The following is a 20,692-nucleotide window of genomic DNA, read 5'->3' as shown; positions in this document are numbered from 1 at the left end:
AACACGTTTGCCAAGTGTAGCGATTATGGTATATTCCGACATATATATCTTTGGTAGAACTAAAACGACCACGACTAATTAATTATTTTTAAGATATATATAATGTGTTTTTGCTGTTTTTAATAATTAAGATTGGATTTCCAACCCCTTCTAATACCACCTAACAGCCCGATTTATTTTTGCTTGTTAATCAAGTCGATCAAAGTCTATCTAAAAGAAATCGTTTCTATTGTTTTCCTACTGTGTTTATTTTTTTTCATAATTTTTTTTTATCTTAATATTGATATATGATACAATAAAAAATAAATGAATTTGTTTATATGACAGAGCACATAGATCGACCAGATAGTCGTTTGAGTCATGAGTCATAGGTTCTGGAGTGGAGACCACCGACCAGCAAAGCTCAGAGTAGGAGGTATATTTACAAGATGAACAAACTACCTTATTAAAGTCCTCGGAAGAGGCTGGAATCCGGCTGCTTCTTACCAGTCCTATTGGAAATCTTTATGAGATGCAATTTGGTATGTTTTAGCACTTTGAAGTGGTGGTGATGAAGTGTTTACTCTGTTGCGACAATGTTTAAATCATTCTAGAAAGATACCTTAAGATTAACTTAGTTAACTAGAGAGGACATCTTTATCATCCGTTTGTGAAGGAATCATGGTCTAGTTATAACTCCACTGTTGTTCCGCAGACATGATGAAATCCGAACTGATCCCGAAGGGCAGCAAGCTGGACTCGCTGGGCCGAAGCGGCGTGGGCACGAGGGAGTATCACTACGAGTACAAAGAAGAGAAACTCCCGGGCGGCAAATACGATCGGAAAGACTACCACACTGTTGAGGTAACACTGAACAATGATTACCATATTATTATTAGTAATTACTTTGTAGACAACTAAGACAACAACTACGCTTCTAACAGGTGGTGCAAAAGTAATGTCATAACGTGAAAGTGTCTTAAGATATATAGATATACACCAGCACTTATTGACAATTAATTCTCTATATATCTACATTATAAACGTCAAAGCACAGTGACATTTGGCTCCATTTTGTAAAAATAAAGACACGTTCATATTATGACATTACTTTTGCACCACCAATTACAATATATTCGTTTTACGACGGAATGATAATGCGACAAATTTTAATAGTTCACGCTGCGATATTGTATAAAGTATAGCATGTAATTAATTTAAAAAAATTATTTTCTAAATCTTTCTAAAGTACTGGATACACACACACGTTTTTATATATATATATATATATATATATATATATATATATATATTACTGTCTCTTTAATGAACCTACTCGTTAAAGAGACGATAATATATCATTTTCTTTGTACATTGAATTATACATCTTGTTACACAACCAAATTTCATAATAATAACATGTTTTAGAGTTGATAAGGGTTATATTGTTTCTTTATAAATACAGGCAACATGTAGTATACATAATCAACATATATATATAGTATATATTTTAAAAAAAACTAACGTCATCAAAAGTAGCTCCTAACATCAACCAGGTTTCGGAACCATGGGCAGTATCTACAGTTCACGATTCACTCTCAGAAGTAAGAACTGATGAATCTGATCTTCCAGGAGTACACTATCCCCGCGCGAAGCGGTCCGAAGTCTTCCGAAAGCAGCAGCTACTACTACGAAAAGGAGGAGAGGGACCTCCCCGCCATCACAACTGGCACGCGCACGTACAACTATGAGACCTCTGGAACCTCCCCCGGTAACAGAAACTATAATACTTTTCATCATTTCATCTACAGCTAGATATTTCATCATCATTATGGCAGCCAGAGCTACTGCAAAGGATAGGCCATCCCCGAAGCAGATCTAGTTCACGGGCCCTTCCGCTCCGCGAACTCAGTACCGATGAAGCTGAATGAAGCCTTAGGGCTAACAGCACTAACATCTTCAGGGAAAAAGCAAAGCAGCTCGTGGGTCTAGCGACTTCCCGTATCCTATTGGGATATCTATCTACGCACTCATAAATAAATATAAAACAATTTTATTAACATAACTATATTTTTTTATACAAATAAGTAAATCATTGAGCACAGTAAATTCAATCAGAAAGCCATGTTCACATTGACCAGTCGTACTAACTATAAGCAGTGTAGTGGAGATACGAAATCAGCACTTGTCTTCTTAAAGTCTTCTCTAAAACCACATAGAAAAGAAAATATATACAAATCGAAGGAAATGGATATAGCAATCAGGCATCAACCTTCGTTCCCTCAATCATATCCATGTCTCGTTCACTAGCTCTTTCATTCGCTCTGTAGTTCATTCTAAACAATTCTAACTAGATATCCAAATAAGATAATAAATTCTATTCTTCATAACATTACTATACGACTTAGAAAATATACTCAATATAGTTTAGTAAAACAGAGATGAGATTGCAGAACTATTTTTTTGGAAAAGAACATTTATTTCTCTTCACTGAAATGGAGACCACGGAACGGCAAGTATCGTAGAACGTTTACCCATAAGATGGTTTACCTTGTTAAGTGGTATGGAAAACGCTGAACCATTCCCTGCTGGCCTAATTTGAAATCCATGAAGAGCCGAATGTGAACAGTGCCAGAAGTGAATATCTTACAGATGCAATGGTTCTGACATTCCTCTTCCTTAATCTCTATCAGATATTCCAAGTTACTCTTATTGTAAAAGCTACGTGGACAAGGATCAACCCCAAAACTGACCTATTGTAGTATGACTTACATAACGAAGGTGCTATGCTCTCTTTTAATTCGTCGTTTTGTTTGACAGCTTATTCCAAAGTGAACACTAAAGTAACGAAAGAGATGACGCAGAACGTGGAAGAGTTAGATTCTCTCCTCGACGACCTGCAGAAGGATCAAGAACGCCAGTTGTACAAAAGTGAGTTGACTCAAAAGTCACTTTTCATTTTAGCTGTAAGACAATACTTACATTTTTAACTCGGAGTTCGAAATATTAGATTGACTGGAGAGTAATGTCACTTTCTTAAGTTAAATTCACCCCACTACACTTTTAACAAGTTTTTATTTCTAATAAACTAATATATTCACCTTCGTTATTAACAACCTTTTGACATCTAGTGTATAAATTTTCAATGCTGAAGCGGTAAAAATTAATAGGTTTCTCTGTAAAATATGTCGACAGAAACGACATTACTTTCCGGTCCCTCTAATATTTTTTTTATTTGATTGTGGTTTTAATTTAAAAACATATCTTGATTAATTTCCGTTGTTATTATTACCTTTGCCATTTTTAATCAACGGGGTGATTTGGTGTTAAAGCTTTTAAGGGGCCAACATATGGCCCATTTACAGTCGAAACACACCCTATCCACGTAGTTTCAGAAATAATAACCATTATTGTGTAGCATCTCCTAATTATTCGTATTTATGTAGTACCTTTCCCACGTAAATATTTACACATACGTAAATATGTATATATAGCTATGTATATGTGTATAAATAAGTATTCTTATATGTATGAATAGTAATGTATGTATTTGTTTGTACGTACTAAACTGCCCTCTCCTTCATGTCTCTCATCTCCATCCAAAGGTTGTCTAGCAGATATTGTCTCGAACCGCCGCCCCTTGTACCATATGATTGTTTTTTTTTCTTCTATTTTTGTCAATGGTGTACAAAAAAGTTTTAATAAATAAATAAATTGTCTTTTTACAGGCGGTTACTTGTCAGACACGGCGGAAAGCTCGTCCTTTGACTATAGACGAGGGTGAGTATAAAGACTTTAATAGCAATACGTACCAAAATGCAATTAATTTACTATATCGTACTAATAGTGTAATGTTGATTTAAGATCTTGCAGACTTTATAAACTAACAATGAGTGTTTTTAACAGAAAAATAATAATAAAGACGAGGCCACATTTGATTGCCTGTAAACATAACTTTTAGATACATACAGTTCTAAAAATGACAGGCAACGTAATATAGTACCCGGCAATTAATATTGCGCATCGCCTTTTGGAAAGAGACAATCAAAAGAAGCAAATGATACTTGTTTTAGCAGCTCCTAATAGATACCGCACTGTTTGTATTTCGTGCGACAAAGGTAACGCTCTACGAAGCCGAAATTAGCTGATTGTCTCTTTCCAAAAGTCGATGTGCAATATTTATTGCCGGGTATTGTATGTTATTATTGAACATTGGAGTAAATAATAAATTTATGAGCCAGAGAATATACAGAGTAATGATGGGTGTTAAGTTTTATAAGTCATTATATAATAAAACTTCTTTATAAGCATTTTTATCTCATCACAAATTTAATTTTATTCTAATAAACGAATTGGAGAAAAATATAAAAATATAGAAGAGAAATTACAATCTCATCATCATCATGTCCGCAAATCGACGCCCGTTATCAGGGACAGTTCCTCCCCCCAAAATTAGCACGTTGACCGGTCCTGCACTTCCAGCGACTTCCCGTCAGACTACAGTACCCGGCGATAAAAATAGCACATCGACCTTTGGAAAGAGACAATCGGCTCATTTCGGCTTCGTAGAGCAGCTCTGTCCCACACTACCTATGTGAAGTTTTTTCAGTCGTGCGACAGAGATAACGTTCTACGAAGCCGAAATTAGCCGATTGTCTCTTTCCAAAGGTCGATGTGCAATATTTATTGCCGGATACTGTACAGCGGTGTAAAAATATTTTTTTTATCGTTTTGTCTAATTTCGTGCACCTGTCAACCAGGACACCAGTGAAACCAGCACCATCTAGCGGTTACTCAACTTTAAAGCACGAAGAGAGACTGGAAAGCTCGTCGTGGGGTTCTAGCCCACCGCCCACCATCACGCGCGCCGCTGAAGTTCGCCAGCAGGTCTACAGAGAGGAGAAAACTGGTACGTATTTATACCATTACATTTCATTTATATAACTATTACCATTATCAAATTCGAATGTAATTATTAGAATAGCTCAGTAACACTCAGGAGTGTTCAGTGTCGTCCCTATTAATTGAAACGACTTGTTCACATTCATAGAACAGACTAAAAATATATTTATTATTATTGCAGTCATACATAAGTTTACAGAGCTTATACTAGATGTCGCTAACAGTACTTTATATGAGCTACATATTATTTTCTCATAGTTAAAAAGGATCTCCTTAAAAATTGATCGTAATTAACTATAGCTCTAGCCTAGTGACCACAAAAATCCCGTATGTATTGGTTGCAGCCTTCTTTCTAGAAAGATCGCCGATATTATAATTGGAGCTGGAATTAGGTGGTGTGAAAGATTAGGTAGGGTTTAAGGTTCTAGAGCTGACACCACGCACCTGCAAGCGCAACGAAATAAGCCCACCCATAAGGTGAACAGAATACCTTTTTGTAAGTTCGGCGGAAGACGCTTCCAAAATCATTGTTTATATAGTTTTGTTAAAATTTTATTTCGACATTGTTTGTTGACCAACTATCTAACAGCCATCTTTTGATACGTTCACTAGTGGTGTATATTCATTAAAACAACCCATTTACTTTTAAATACTTGTTTTACTCGATTCGACCTTGATAAGGTCATCGAGAGACTCTGGGTGCAGGCTGCTGCTGCTGAGCTGCGCTTAAATCCAGGAGTGGACGTCCAATGATGAGGAATAGCTTATTTTTGGTAGACGCGAAATGGGTAGGCACATCACTAGCTGGAGTGATAAGTCGACGGATGACGGAGCAGTCATCGTGGCAAACTTTAAGGGATCTTATAATAATGTTTACGTACTGAGGTGTCTGACTCGAAATAAAACACCGCTGGTTCACAAGTAGTGCTTTATTCACAAATCAGATGGTCACCCTACTTTAAACACAAAATATACTTTCGTTTATTCAAATACGCTTCAATCGCTCGAAAAATCATTGTCCATAAACTTGCGGAATAGTCACTTTGTATCACTGATCGTAGATCTTAATCTTATAACTCGGAAAGCAACACTGAACTGTAGACATGGGTAGTATACTTATTTATACTACGGATAAGGTTCTAGTAAGTTCGAGATGGAAGTCGGTTAGAATTTCCGAGAATCGTACTCAAAAAATTATAACTAACTTTAAGGTCACGATTCTTGATCCTAGGGTTCAGTGTTTATTGTTTAGAGGGTTCTGTAACTCATGCTTTGTAACAGTAATGATGATAAAAACTTGCTTATGGTTATAGAGTCTCGAGTAGTGCCATCTCCAGTTCCGACGGCGGTGCCACTGCCAGTCCCCGCTGCCGTGACGTTGCCGGTTCCGACCGCCGTGTGCACGCACTGCCACCAGCCGCCCAGCTCCACAGGCACCGTGAGTACTTTACAGGTTTTTCTCAATATAGTCCACGCTGACGTTAACCTGAACACTAAAAAGATACTAAGAATAAGAAATGAGCAGAATAGAGAAGGATAGAGTAGTAAAAATAAACAAAAAATTAGAAATGAACAATGAAGACTTCTCCATAGTATAAAATAGAGAGATGTTTTACTTACTTATACCTTATAGATTTATTTCTTCAGAAAATTCCACCCATCACCATCACACAAACAACATTGCAGGACTAAGGTCTCTCCCATAAATTTCCAATAGAACCAGTTGAAAGCGCCACCCAGGGTCTTCCAAAAACCTAAACAAGAAATGGTCACTAAAATATTAGATAAACAAAATTGTTTTGTCACATTTCAAAAATTGACCAATTATAGTTATTTTTACATAGGTTTTATATCAACTATCCTTAGAGCCGTATATCTATCATCGTCATATCTTTGAGGTGAACAGAAAACCTTGCCAAAGTTCCAACCGGTCCTACTGGAAACATATGCATGCATGAATACAGCTGAAATGATGATGACGTTAATGAGAATGCAGATTAAGATACTTTTTGTTTTATTCCTTAATCTTGGACCTAAGATAAGGCCGTCTTGCAGACCTCTGATTGATATTTAAAAATTATAATTTCTTTTATCGTTTATAAGCAAAGCATTTGACCTCTGTCTCGCCTGATGTTAAGCGATGGCAAGGTCGACGAAGCTACACGCTTGCCTAGAAGAAACCTATTCACTCTTAACTTGAAATCTCCTAAGTTATATATGGTAGTATAATATGCCATAGAAAAGAATCAGACTCAGAAGTTTATTTAAAAGAATTGAGCAAGATGCTAAGAGCTAATCATGTAATATGGGCTTAGTAAATAATAAAAGATTATAAAGTAGCTACAATTGTGTAAAAAATTAATTAGATATAATTGAATCAAACTTTAATAATGTAGCAAACTGTGGTCTAGGAACGAAAATGATCGAAGAAAGATGATGTATGAAAGGTGAATTGAATGTAATGAAAGATAGAGATTGTGAAAGACAGAAGGAAATTGTAATATAAGAGATTGTGAAGAATGAAAAGAAAAAGAGATATAAAAGAATAAAATGAAGAAATATTTACCCAAGTTGTATCGTTCCTGTCCCACAAATGACAGGAGGGAACGAGAGAGCACCAAAAAGCTCTTTTTTATATGTCGCTTATATAAAAAAATTATAGTTGGTTGGATAAAATGAATCTGGTAGGTTGTTTAACTCCTTGGCTGTTACTATAAAGATGGTAACGTAACTCATAATGCAAGTGGAAGGGTTCTCAATAATTTTAAAACTATTGTATTACTTTGCAGCTACCCCGAGCTGGTACACCCATGAACAAAGTGACGACGACTGTGAAGACCTACACGTATGAGGTGCCCGCCGACACGGACCCCACCACCGTGCCCATCCCCACGCACCAGGACAGCTGCACGTACGTCTGCAGCGAGAACGTGCGCTCGTGAGTACAACAAGCATATTTATTAACCAAGTACATTGACAGATGATAGAAATAATAAATATATAATTGTAGAACTCTGGATAGAAGGCGAAGGGAGTGAGAAAAGTATGGAAAGGAATAAAAGATATTGTCATGTAAATTAGAGAAAAGAATGAAAGTGAGAAGTAAAAATTACAATGTAAATAAAGATCCTGTCTACCATGATAGGGGTTGATCGACAGGCTCCAAGCGAGGCCCTCGTAAAACCCAGAACATTGAACCAGCTCGAACCAATTTTCTTGTGTATGACTGTGATTAGTTAGAAAAGTAGCTTTAAATTGTAGATTTAAAATTGTGAGAGGTTTTTGACAGTTAATGTATTCTACAAAACGACAGGGTGATCAATCTTGTTGGCCATATCAAGTTAAAAAACACATGCTTATTATTTCTAAAGCCATTGATTTTTAATTAAGATATACCGTGCATTCGACGTATTCTCAGCTCATATACGCCCTCTACACTCTACAAAGCATTGGCTTCACCCAAAGATATCTATGCGGGGATATACCATAATCACCACGCTTGGCAGGCGGGTTGACGACTGCAGTGTGGTATTATGTTACGCAGAGTATTCTGCTGCTCATCCTCTGGAAACTTATTTGTAAACAGTGGCAATCTTATATCATTAATTCACAAAGTATGAATTATATAAGATTGTACTCAGGGAAGCGAAGCCGAGACCTACGATCGCAAGTACTGTTCATTAATTAGTATTAAAAATGCTATACATTCACAGCTTTGAACCTTTTATATCTACAATCAATTATCCTGTATATGGTGTAATAAATATTTTTATAAATTATAATGTAAATCATATATTATGTCTTATTTTTTTAATGACTGGACTGGTGCCCAAATGGCACTTGCAGATGCCCCGAGTTTGAGGTGGCCGGACACAGAGATCGTCTAAGACCTTTTTATAGTAGCGATCGCTCACGTGGGAGATTTGGCTTGGGTAGTTTCACACTGCTATTTTACCGAAAAGGGACGCCGCTGAGCTTTTAGATCACTTCCGTGAACGCTCTATGGAGTGATTAAACTCAAAGGCACCTATGAGGGTACTTGTCGATAATATCAGGGTAGCATTCAGACACAAGGGCTTTTTCGAGCTTGGCCAATATTTTACCTGGCTAATATCACTACTACCATTTTGGTAATCATTAGCGCTGGAAAAAGTGGCTGGGGAAACTTGTCTTACACCATATACAATGTCTTAAACTGTAGTAACAAATTTTGAGACTTATGTTTATTACATTAAGTGACATATTCGCAGAGCAACAATGAGCAGACCGAGAGACGGGTCGCCGGCGCCTGGTGGCTGTCAATACTGCACGCACTGTAACACCAGGCTGCGCGAGTACCGTACCCACCTCACCACCGATGGTCAGTCACAGTTGCTTATCATCAGCCGATAGATCCACACTGACAAGGCATACGCATAGTGCCACTCTTGGGCTGTTATCAGCTACTTCTCCTGACCTTCAACTATGACTTCGGTCCAACTTGTGAAGGGTCAACTATTATTTTATGTAAATAAAACATTGGAAATAAATTAACAATTTCTGCACTTACATTCACTGATAATTTTAAATAGACAATTGTTCATATTGAAAAGACAAAATTTTTTTCTATTATTCAAACCGCGAATCAAGTACTATAGGAATGTCAAAACAGTAACTAGAATTTATATAACTATAAATATACTATATTCGTCTGTCTTAATATAGCGCCCTTTCAACCGCACCTTTGTAAGCAAGTGAAAGGGATAGATGATTCTAGTCGGTGTCAACAATTGTAAAGGAATTTAAAGATGTGTTTACACGTGACTATATTTTTATAAATAAAATTTGCTAGTTATAATTTATTGATTTGGTTATTACATCAAATTTCAGTACCTTCATTTCTTATAAACTAAATTTGTCATTCATTTAATATTTATAAAAATATAACTTATGAAAATATATAGAACCAAAAAAAAAACAAAAATACTTTAAAAAACTATACAAATAGGCTTAAACATGAAAATATTTAATTGTAACGGAATATCCGTATACATGTATGTGTGTGCATATTACGCAATGTGATGTTTAGTGCATTGTTTCCATATTATAATCTGAAATGTCTATAACATATTACAAATCATAAGTTAAATATAAATCAGTCAAAAACACACACTAATTTCTACAACTTGAATCAATACAAAATAGAGGTTAATTTTTTTTTTTAATCTGGCTATGGTAGAACACACCACCACCAACGAGCGCATGGTGTACCCCAACCCCGCCAACGAGGTCAAGCTGCTGCCATCGGAGCCGCAGAATGGACACGGCCCTTATGTAAGTACAAACTATCAATTTGATCCCTGGCTTTCGTACCTAACTGCCTCTGAGTTCAATTCTCTTATAAATCCTCGGAATCCCAAAGACATATAAGGGAACATTGGACACTATTTTATATATCTATCTCCATTCATATTCATTTCTCCATTTAAAAAGTTATTTATACAGTAAAACAAGTAAATGTACATATATATATATATACAGAGTGTTTGATTATTTGTGCAAAAACTTTATAGGAGTTAATTTATAGACCATTTCCTGTCAATTAATGTACACCTGTATAAAAATCAATGATTTCTGTATTATAAGTAAGAAAAAATGTTTTCTAAATTTGCATTACTATTTATTTAAAACAATTATTATACTATCTGCCCCTGTAGACTTTATATAAAAGTTATTAGCTTATCATGTTCAAATGGAAAAAATAATGTAACATATTTCAGAGAGATCACTCTGTATAGAGGGGTGATTGTAAATATACGTAAATGCTTTAATAAATTGTTAACAAATGAGCTATATATTCAAGTTTTCAAAGCTTTTACTTACTACGTTTTATTTATTATTAATTACCCTGTATACCTCCGTAATCCCAGAGACACGTGTAGGTAAACTTTGGGCATTTTTAAAGCATCCTTCCATCTATCTTTCCATCAATATTAATTTATTTCAAAAGTACTCTTAAAGACGGTAAAACATGGAAATGTAATATATATATATATATATATATATATATATGACAAGAGCTGGCTAGAACGTATATTTAAGTTTAAAAGAAGACGTTTGTTCGTTAAGTTATTCCATAGAGGGCCACCACAAGGTCTCCCCAAAGACCACCACCATGACCGATCTTGAGCTACCCGCATCTAAAAGCCTCCCGCGAACTTGACTCTGTCGTCGGTCTACTTAGTGGGACTTACCTATGCCGCGTCTACCAGCTCGTGGTCACCGTGCGAAAACCTCTGTCCCCTCGTCTGTCGGTTCCACGAGCGATGTGCCCCGCCCACCACCACAGACAAAAAATTAATCCAAAATAGAGTTAAAGACGGGGATATAGATATATATAAAACATTTTTCTTCCCAGAGTCCAACAACCTACAAGTACTCGGAGACGACGTACTCATCGCACAACTCGACGCTCAGCCCACCGCACGGTCCTGGGCCGCATGGGCCTCACGGGTCGCCCGGGCCACACGGACCGCACGGGTCACTGGGCCCGCACGGGGCGCCCGGGCCGCAGCGGCAGTCCTCCCCCTCCCCGTTCCCTCGCCCGCACACCCCGTCACCTTCGGAACAGCAGCCGCCTAAGAGGCTAGACGACCTGCTCGCAGACTTCCCGGAAGCCGTAAGTCACACTTCATTAATAAAACTTGTAATGCTAACACGTAGGCTTTTTAGGAATAAAATGCACGCAAACGATGTTCGAAAGTACTTTGTATATATTATAAAGCGTTTTAACAACACACAAACGACACTATAACGTAGTTTGGTAATGCTTGCGGTATGCGGGCCAGTTCGCACTGACGATCTAATACAGGTCCAGGGCTAGGTTTCTAATACTTCCAACGACACCCACATCTGTATCCTAAAGTCCCACCTGTGTTAGGTTTTTTAAACAAGACGTTTCCTGCAAGCTATATATAGACTTCATGTTATTTATATACACGTAATACAAAATAAGCTAATATTATTTTGTATCAGGAAACATTTATTCTCAAAAGATATCATGTATCAATAATAAAATTTAGATGGCATAATAGCAATGTATTAATAATATAATCAAAGTAACCAAAGACATACAGTCGGTCACTGGAGAGCTGGTTCTAGGGCGAAGACTATGAATCGGCAAGCGCCGCTTAGGACGTCCACCTGAAAGGTGGACAGACTACCTTGTCAAGATCGTGTGATCATCATCAAGACGCTTTATGCGAGCCGCTCCCTACCAGTCCTAATAGAAATCTAAGGAGGAGGCCTTTATGGGTTAGCTGTATCCAAAAAATCAAATTTGGACTCTTCCAGTATGTCTATATGGTCGAGATCAAATTGATTCCAGTTTGTATCAAACTGTGTTCTTCTGCCATGTTTCTCATGATGCGCACAAGTGACCAAAATAAATGATAAGTGAAGAATTATATTAATAAATAAATAATTCGTTTATCTTCCACAGAGATTTCCAACACAGACAGACGGGGTGCGGCGACGTGAGATACGGGAGACTCGTGAGACCCGAGACTCTTCCCGCAGCGGTCCCACGCCTTCGCCCACTCCCACGCCCAGCACCGCGCTCAAGCCCGCGCCCGTGGGTTCCAGTAAGAACGTAGCCGGCCCCGCTGTCTACTACCCGCCGGGACACACGCCTTTCGCCAAGAAAGAGGTCGCCGGGTACCAAGCCAGCGTGAGTATTTCGTCATACCTTTTTTTTTGGTTTCGGGGGGGAAATCTTCCGGATGTTTAAGACGCCTTGCATCTGGGGGTAGGACAGGGTTATGTGGGATTCCTACCCACTACAATCTCCCTGGTGATCATCCACTGCGCTATGCGGTGGACCGCGGTATCTCCCGGTCAGGGATCACCACGTATTCTTCTCTTGCGCTGTGCTATTTTAGATAGTCTGCCCCGGGATATACGTGTATGGTTCACGCTACCCCCGAAACCCTTGTGGTGCTATCACGATGGTTCGAGACCACGTTGATCCATTGTCTACCTCAAAGTCGCTGAAGCCAGTGGGAGTTTAGGGCCCCACCTTAAACACGTGTGACTCCTCCTCATACCTAACCTTATGTAAACAATTTTCTGAAATCAGATAGACCTCAAAACCTTTCTTCAGCTCTTCTGATAAACCTTCTCACTCGTGCACTCTTGTCGAAGTGGTCGTGGTCATGCCGCTGTTGGTTCTGATGCCTCTGCTGCTCATGCTATACATCGCCATGTTGGCATCAATTTAGCCGTAGGAAGTCCATCACTAAACATAGTCCTACTCCGTGAATTTATAGTAGAATTGATAGGTCTACTAAAATTGCTTTAATCCTGATATGAATCTAGGTGATGATTGTTATATTGTCCAGACCAGTGTTTTCAAAGGTTTTTGTGCCATGCTACATGTGCATATCACCTTTTTAAATATTCTATCTCCCCCTATGTAAGATAAATAATTATTTTATATTTTGCATTTAACGTTTAATTTGGCACCAAAATGTATTATTACATTTAAATAGCCCGGAACGAAAATGTTAAGTTCGTATTGAGTCTATTTTCGACACACTTAAAAATCAAACTGCCCATTTTAGACCAGGGAAATTAATAATATAATTAGGGGAAATAATATAATTTACAAAATTTCAAAGTTTACAAAGGGTCAAAAAATTGTTCTTGCCAGCAATAAATAGTACTTTTATAAAAAATTTTTTGTTAAAAAACAAATCAATTTATTTCTAAGAATAATATGTATTTATTATTACATATGTAGTGTTTTTACAACATATCACTTGTTATAAAATAAATAATATTTTTGCAGTTTCATATCCAAAAAGCCGCATGTGGCTCGCGAGCCGCAGGTTATTGACCCCTGTTCTAGACCACCAACCTTCAACGAGCTCCTTCTCTATTAAAAAACCCATTTTTTATTTTTGAACCCAATACCATTCACGTAGGCTTAAAATTCCAATACAGAGTATACCAACTCATTTACCTTTGAGCCTGCTCCATAAGAGAAGTTACATTGCCCGCATGAGTCAATATCGCCACAATTGATAACCTATGAAAGTCTATGCTTCCCATATCATAAAGTAATATATGCGATGCGCTTGCGCAGTCCATGCAGGGCGGCGGCGCGTACGCCTCAGCGCGCGGCATGTACGAGTACGAGTCGGGCTCGCGTAGCAAGGAGAAGCACTACGAGAAGAAGACCGCTGTGCCCGTCTGCCTGCCGCTCTGCTGCGCCATGCCCTGCGTGATCATGTGAGCATGCCCACGCCCACTCACACCCACTCTTTTAAGTCTTGAGAAAATCCTACATAGGACATCGAACGAGATCTATTTCTGACATTAATACGTTACACCGATTCAGTGCATAAGCAATCTAATATCAGAGTCATAAAATCAAATTTCATTTGTACATCTATTTTTGGTAATTTCGATACAAAACCAATACGAGTGCAATTTTTTGGAGATATAATATATCTAGTTTATAGATTATTATATGACTCCAAAATATACAATTAAGTAATCTTTACAAATGCATAATAGAAATTATTCATATGTAAGACATTTTTATGACAAAAATATTTCTAAATCATAAATCATAAATTGATTCGATGAAAATAAAAATTAAGTATATTCGTGTTATTCGTTGTTGAAATTCAGTGATCAGAATATATGGGTAATATATAACATAAAAATGAGTCTATACAAATGGTCACCGTAAATAAAGATAGCTATTGATTAATAATAAAAGTCCACATCCAGTTTTTAAATCTATGGCATATGCACGCTCTTTTTAAATAATATACCAAATAATGTACACAAAGATTCCATTGTTAAATTTAAAAAAAGAACGTTTGTGTGCTAAGAATTCGCCGCCATGTTGTTTCTGCGTTAAATAAATATGTCATATTTATGTTATTTAAAAATATATAACCCGATCGAGATTATTTCACATGTTAATCTCAATTCTGAGTCATTTGTCCAATCAAAAATAACAGATGTAAACCATCGTATGAATAAAAAAATGTTGAATTATTACTATGGTAAACTTGAAAATATTTATTAACATATACGTGTTATATAACTTTTCGCTCCAAATATTCCAATCACTGGATACAACAGATATAAAGATTTATTATGAATTTTAATACAATGTCGTGTATATAAATCTCTTTAAAATATTTACAAATAATTTAAATAAAATAGCCTTTGTACGCACTCTTTGTTTTGGCAATGCAAATACAATAACTGTAACCTGAATCGACTGGGTAAGAAATGTTTTTGTATTGGAGACACAAAAGATAATTTGGATACAACTCGTATATATAAATCCAGACAATTTAAAAAACTAAGCCATATAAGAAAAAAATCATATTTAGCTAAATTCGCTTTAACAACTTAGTTATATCCAAATTATCCAAATCTCCAAATACTCCATATTCTGTTCTAAATGTTATAAACACGCATTTGATATTATTAATATAAATATAATGTAGTTATAATCAAGAATCTCAAATACATGTTATTTAAAATATTGTATATTCAGAAAAAATCTAAAAACACAATTATATTATATTTTAATAAATATTTAAAACTGTAGCAATTTCTTGGAATTATTACTCGCAACGATTTTAACTTTTTTTTTAATTGGGTGTATACATACTCCGACTATGAATATAAATTATTTTTTAAATAATACCCAATTAATATTTCTTTTAGATAATGAATTTATTTTATTGTAAGTTTATTTTTTTAGTGTAAAATTATATTCTATGTGAAATTGTTTATTTGTAATCTTTTAAGTTTACCCAAATATTCAATATATTATCGCAAGGTTATAATGTGCTAAAAAATGTTTATTACATCACTCCACCCTTCTGCTAAGGAGGTCAGATAGGATGTCAAAAATTTTTACATGTGCTTTGTCAAAAAAAATATTTTGACATTATTTTTTGTTGTACTCTTAAAGAATGTCAAAGATTGTAAGTTATTTTATTATAATTTAACTAAATAATAGAAAAATAATTCTGGTTTAAAATTGATTGTCGAATATATTATTTAACAATAATTGTTTATATAAAATTTTTGCCACAAAATTTTAATATTTTAGATAATGCATCAGAGGAGCTCATTTGACTAATAATCGTGCCATTAAATCATTCTCCGTGGCCGACGCGTGGACATGTCGGATAAGCTAAATGTATAAAATGTAATGTAATAATTTTAAATTTAATAAATTTTATTAACAAAAACTTTGTTTTGTGTTTTTATTTCTGAATAACCTAATTTACAATGGTTTATTGAAAGTGAAACAATTAATAGATCACGTACAGAATATCTATTAAAATAAATATTGAAATGCTTCAATAATTTTACAATACAACTGATATTATTGGGATTCCTCAATTACTTGAAATGCAAAATTTTAATTCAAGGTATATTAAAGCTGAACTATGGTCCCTAAAAGAATTATCTCTCAACTTTATAAATATTGCGACTTTTTAATTTGTTATCAAGTTATTTATTATCTACAAATAATAATATTACTAAAAGCATATAACATGTGGCGAAAATAATAAAAAATTATTGTCATAATGTAAACATACTTTAATTTTTACAAATGGCGCCAAACTTTGTCATTTATGATGTAGATAAAAAGATATAATTCATCGCTTATTGACAAATAATTCTCTATATAAAGTTGTTGAGAATTTGGAATCATTTGTGAAAATTAAGCCACATTCACATTGACTCTACTTTAGCGCCACCCATTATAAAGATTTTTTTTAATCTCACTCCGTTTACTGTGGATATAGAAAAGTGCAGAATTATTTAGAAAGACCAATTTTAATTTAATTTTTACATGAATATTAATAATTATAAACATAAAAGAAATGTAGATTATTGAAACCAATTATTTCAGATGTTGCCTTAAAAAGTTGTAATATTTCAAATCGGTAAATTAGCCTTGTAAACATTTTATATAATTATGTGATTTTAGCAACTCCTTTGAAATTGGACCAAATTACGCGTCAACAGCTATCCTTAAAGAAACTGATTATGCTAGTATGAACAATGCTGTCTGCTGACTATATGGAAAAATCTCTAATTAAAAATGAATCGTTGAATGTCATGCTAAGCTAGAAACTCAAGAATGTCTCCACAGTTTTAGATATTTTAACCATATTTAAACACAACTTTTGTTTTCCTATACAGACCAAAGAATAAATTAAAATCTGTCAGCTGTCAGCATGACGTCCAAATAGAAACCAATAAGCATTTTGAGTTTTAAATAAACAATATTATATACCGTGTAGCGTTAATTACGTTATTTCTAGTCTTGCACAGAACGAAATAAAAAATGGTAGTGTTGTTAGAAAATTAGACAATACATAATCACTTTCAAATTAGTTTCATTTATTTATTTTTAGCCATTTATTTTTAGAATAAAGTTTATGGGGCAATGAGTGATAAATAAAAAGAGGTTGTCGTAATAAAAACACATATATTTTGCTTTTATATTTTACCAAAAGTTTGGAACAAAGTCCAACAAGGCAGTCTGCGGGATACATCGGTTCACTACAGAGCCGCCGCGCGGGGCGAAGCGCCTTCCGTTTTATCGCCAAGTTTAATGGATCCATTCAGACAGTTACGAGACAACGTCGATCAGAGAGCTAAGTTCAGCTTTTGCTACCAAACGTCTCGCAATCTTCAAACGCTACAAACAAAATAAAACTTACAGATAAACAAAAATTAATCCCATTAGCAAACATTGTACACAATTGATAAGTGCCGGAATTTGATGCATCATATATCCACACTTTTATAATAGTAATCCAGGTATGTATATATAAATGTACGACAATAATTAAAAATAACGTCAAACTAAAACATAAACAATGGCGATTTTAGCTAACATTACAACAATAAGCATCAATAATTATCCAATTTTTGGCAGTGATTATTGCATATGGTACATTGAACAAAGGCATTATGATTACCAGAGATATGACTCTGGAGCATATTTACTTAAAGTTTCGGCTTATCAAAATAAGCAGTTTTGTATTGAAAAGATCAGAGATATTTTATATAAGCTTCTAGTTAATCCATAAATTAGCATCTTTAGGTAAACATGCATTCTATTAACCAATCTCAGTACTCTGTATTCGGGCAAGGGTATATAAATGTTACGGATATATCATTTTTACAATTTGAAACACCGCAAACATATAAAAATTTGTATTGAGCTATTCAAATAACAATTGACGCAAATTTCGTTAGTTGATTTATCCAGCGAAAACTAAAACAATCGCGTTTTAGGTAAAAATCATAGCACCAACATTTGATAAAACCGCTCGATATATACATGAAAAATAACAAAAAAAAAATTGTAAGTTAAACACATAAAAATCAAATACAGATATATATATGATAACATGTATATTAATACTGTCACAAAACAATACAAGTGAGCCGAGGTCATCTGTACAAAAATATGTATACTCTGCTGTTGGCCCTGTACAATATCCCATGTGTATGCTAAGGAGCTAATTATATTACAGATCTAGTCCCAAATAGATCATAATAGATCGAGAAACGTGCGTACGAGAAGGCACTGTTAAAATTCATACTCGTCTTCCTATCATAATTTCTAATGTACACACACAAACCAAATTCCTATTTCATATTAGTTAGCAGTGAGCGTATTTCAGAGTTTCTCATATATATTCCGAATGTAGCATAAATTTGTTATAACCAGAGATTGGATATTTAAATTCATACACAGGTTGATCGGTTAAAAAATCTTTAGATGTGAATGTATATAGTTCATTTAAAAAGCTTTATAGCTTTTACATAGCATTGCTATTTTTGCTATAGCGGATTTCTAAACATAAATTTTGGACTTCTATTACTCATGAGATCACCTAAATGTTTAATTGAACAGTTATTCTAAAGATGAAATGACATTATGCACTCTATAATAAATGTTAAATCACTCAGAAATAAATATGCCTAACTTTTTTTTAATTTCATGTGTCACTAACACTGATGAAATAAAGTCTGCAGTGAGAGATTGTAAACCATAATTAATATAAATATATAGTCCTATGAATATTTACGGAACCATTTTTATACATTACTCTATTTCATTACTATATTTATTTTCATATTCATTTCAGTCAGGGACCATACATTATTTGAAAGCAAATCCTCTATACACTCACCTCTTTAAGGCTTTTAAACCAATAACCATTAACTCAATGACATGGAGAGCTCTAATGATAAAAATATATATTTTAACTGTAGAATTGATTATACATTTTATAAAGTTTAATTTTTGATCTTTACAGAATACATTTTTCACAAAATTTTGAGTTTTTATAATACATCTGAATTTACATTTAACGTGTGTATGTAATACATTTATGTACGAAAAAATTCAGATATGTTATATATATGATTTTATCATTAAAATTTAAATTCCGAATTTTATAATAAATCTGGCTATCACTGAATGTATAACCACAATATAATTAGAAAGTCTCTAGTTCATCACTTTTTTGTTGTAATTAGAGAATTAAATATAGATATAATGTTTAGAAGTTCTGGAAACGTTTTTGTATCGAAAAATCAGGAACTGTGGAACAAAAATGAAATTTGATCAGAAATTTAGCAATCCCGCAGATGGACAAAGGCTGATGGATATTCTGACATGGAGAGCTCTAATGATAAAAATATATATTTTAACTGTAGAATTGATTATACATTTTATAAAGTTTAATTTTTGATCTTTACAGAATACATTTTTCACAAAATTTTGAGTTTTTATAATACATCTGAATTTACATTTAACGTGTGTATGTAATACATTTATGTACGAAAAAATTCAGATATGTTATATATATGATTTTATCATTAATTATTAATTTAAATTCCGAATTTTATAATAAATCTGGCTATCACTGAATGTATAACCACAATATAATTAGAAAGTCTCTAGTTCATCACTTTTTTGTTGTAATTAGAGAATTAAATATAGATATAATGTTTAGAAGTTCTGGAAACGTTTTTGTATCGAAAAATCAGGAACTGTGGAACAAAAATGAAATTTGATCAGAAATTTAGCAATCCCGCAGATGGACAAAGGCTGATGGATATTCTACATTGTGCTTGTTGCTTTGCGGTCTCTACTTCAAAACCAGAAGGTCCAAGCGATCGTTTGTCTTGTGTGCTATGGCTTCCCACTGCTACAGGACAGTGCCTTCATAATTTGGCTAAAAATAATATAAGTATGTATCCAAACACCCAATCTCTGGTAACAACCATGCTAAAGTATTTAAAATATAAATTTAGTTTTAGTCCAATTAAGTTTGTATATATACAATTAATTGTAAAAAGTATCTTTGCCTAATTCCCTCTGTCTCGCATATAAAGATTCTGATATAATTTAACCAGTGATTTAAATGTCTAACCACAATGTTAGTGTATAACATTTTTTAATATTTTCATAATAAACTTAAGTCATTACTGTCTTTGGGACAAGAGCAAATTTTAAAAATATTTAACTAACTCCATTATCATAGGACCATGTTGATAATCATTCCCAGTTTTCCGAAAACGTTTGTAATAACCAGAGATAAAATAGTTAATTTTGTTAATTTATCTATTTGTAGCTCATTGAAGCAGATTCCATACTTTCTTTGCCGATAACTATGTACCATCCAAATATACAATCTCTGGTAATTATGCAATACAAGCAATGTAACAAATTAATCCAGTTTTTTTAGGTGAAGCC

At 34.4% G+C, this 20,692-nt stretch overlaps 1 protein-coding gene across 1 annotated transcript in view; it reads left to right on the top strand.

Moving 5' to 3' along the window:
* The window catches only part of LOC137925203 (uncharacterized), a 57,894-nt gene extending 43,690 nt beyond the window's left edge, over window positions 1–14,204 (top strand). Inside the window, exons 3-14 of the mRNA XM_068768607.1 lie at window positions 695–843; window positions 1,612–1,750; window positions 2,800–2,910; window positions 3,708–3,759; window positions 4,740–4,888; window positions 6,195–6,319; window positions 7,671–7,819; window positions 9,132–9,241; window positions 10,100–10,194; window positions 11,279–11,539; window positions 12,362–12,589; window positions 14,006–14,204. Of these exons, the coding sequence (XP_068624708.1) occupies window positions 695–843; window positions 1,612–1,750; window positions 2,800–2,910; window positions 3,708–3,759; window positions 4,740–4,888; window positions 6,195–6,319; window positions 7,671–7,819; window positions 9,132–9,241; window positions 10,100–10,194; window positions 11,279–11,539; window positions 12,362–12,589; window positions 14,006–14,155 (1,718 nt within the window). The 3' untranslated portion in view covers window positions 14,156–14,204. The remainder of the gene's footprint in view (window positions 1–694; window positions 844–1,611; window positions 1,751–2,799; window positions 2,911–3,707; window positions 3,760–4,739; window positions 4,889–6,194; window positions 6,320–7,670; window positions 7,820–9,131; window positions 9,242–10,099; window positions 10,195–11,278; window positions 11,540–12,361; window positions 12,590–14,005) is intronic.
* The last annotated feature ends 6,488 nt before the right edge of the window (window positions 14,205–20,692 follow it).

Source organism: Battus philenor, unplaced genomic scaffold (genome assembly GCF_028537555.1).
Source record: "Battus philenor isolate CCGP_79_NKW_IND1 unplaced genomic scaffold, ilBatPhil1.0.hap1 SCAF_26, whole genome shotgun sequence".
Lineage (NCBI taxonomy): Eukaryota > Metazoa > Arthropoda > Insecta > Lepidoptera > Papilionidae > Battus > Battus philenor.
This window is presented reverse-complemented; position numbering and strand designations above follow the sequence as displayed.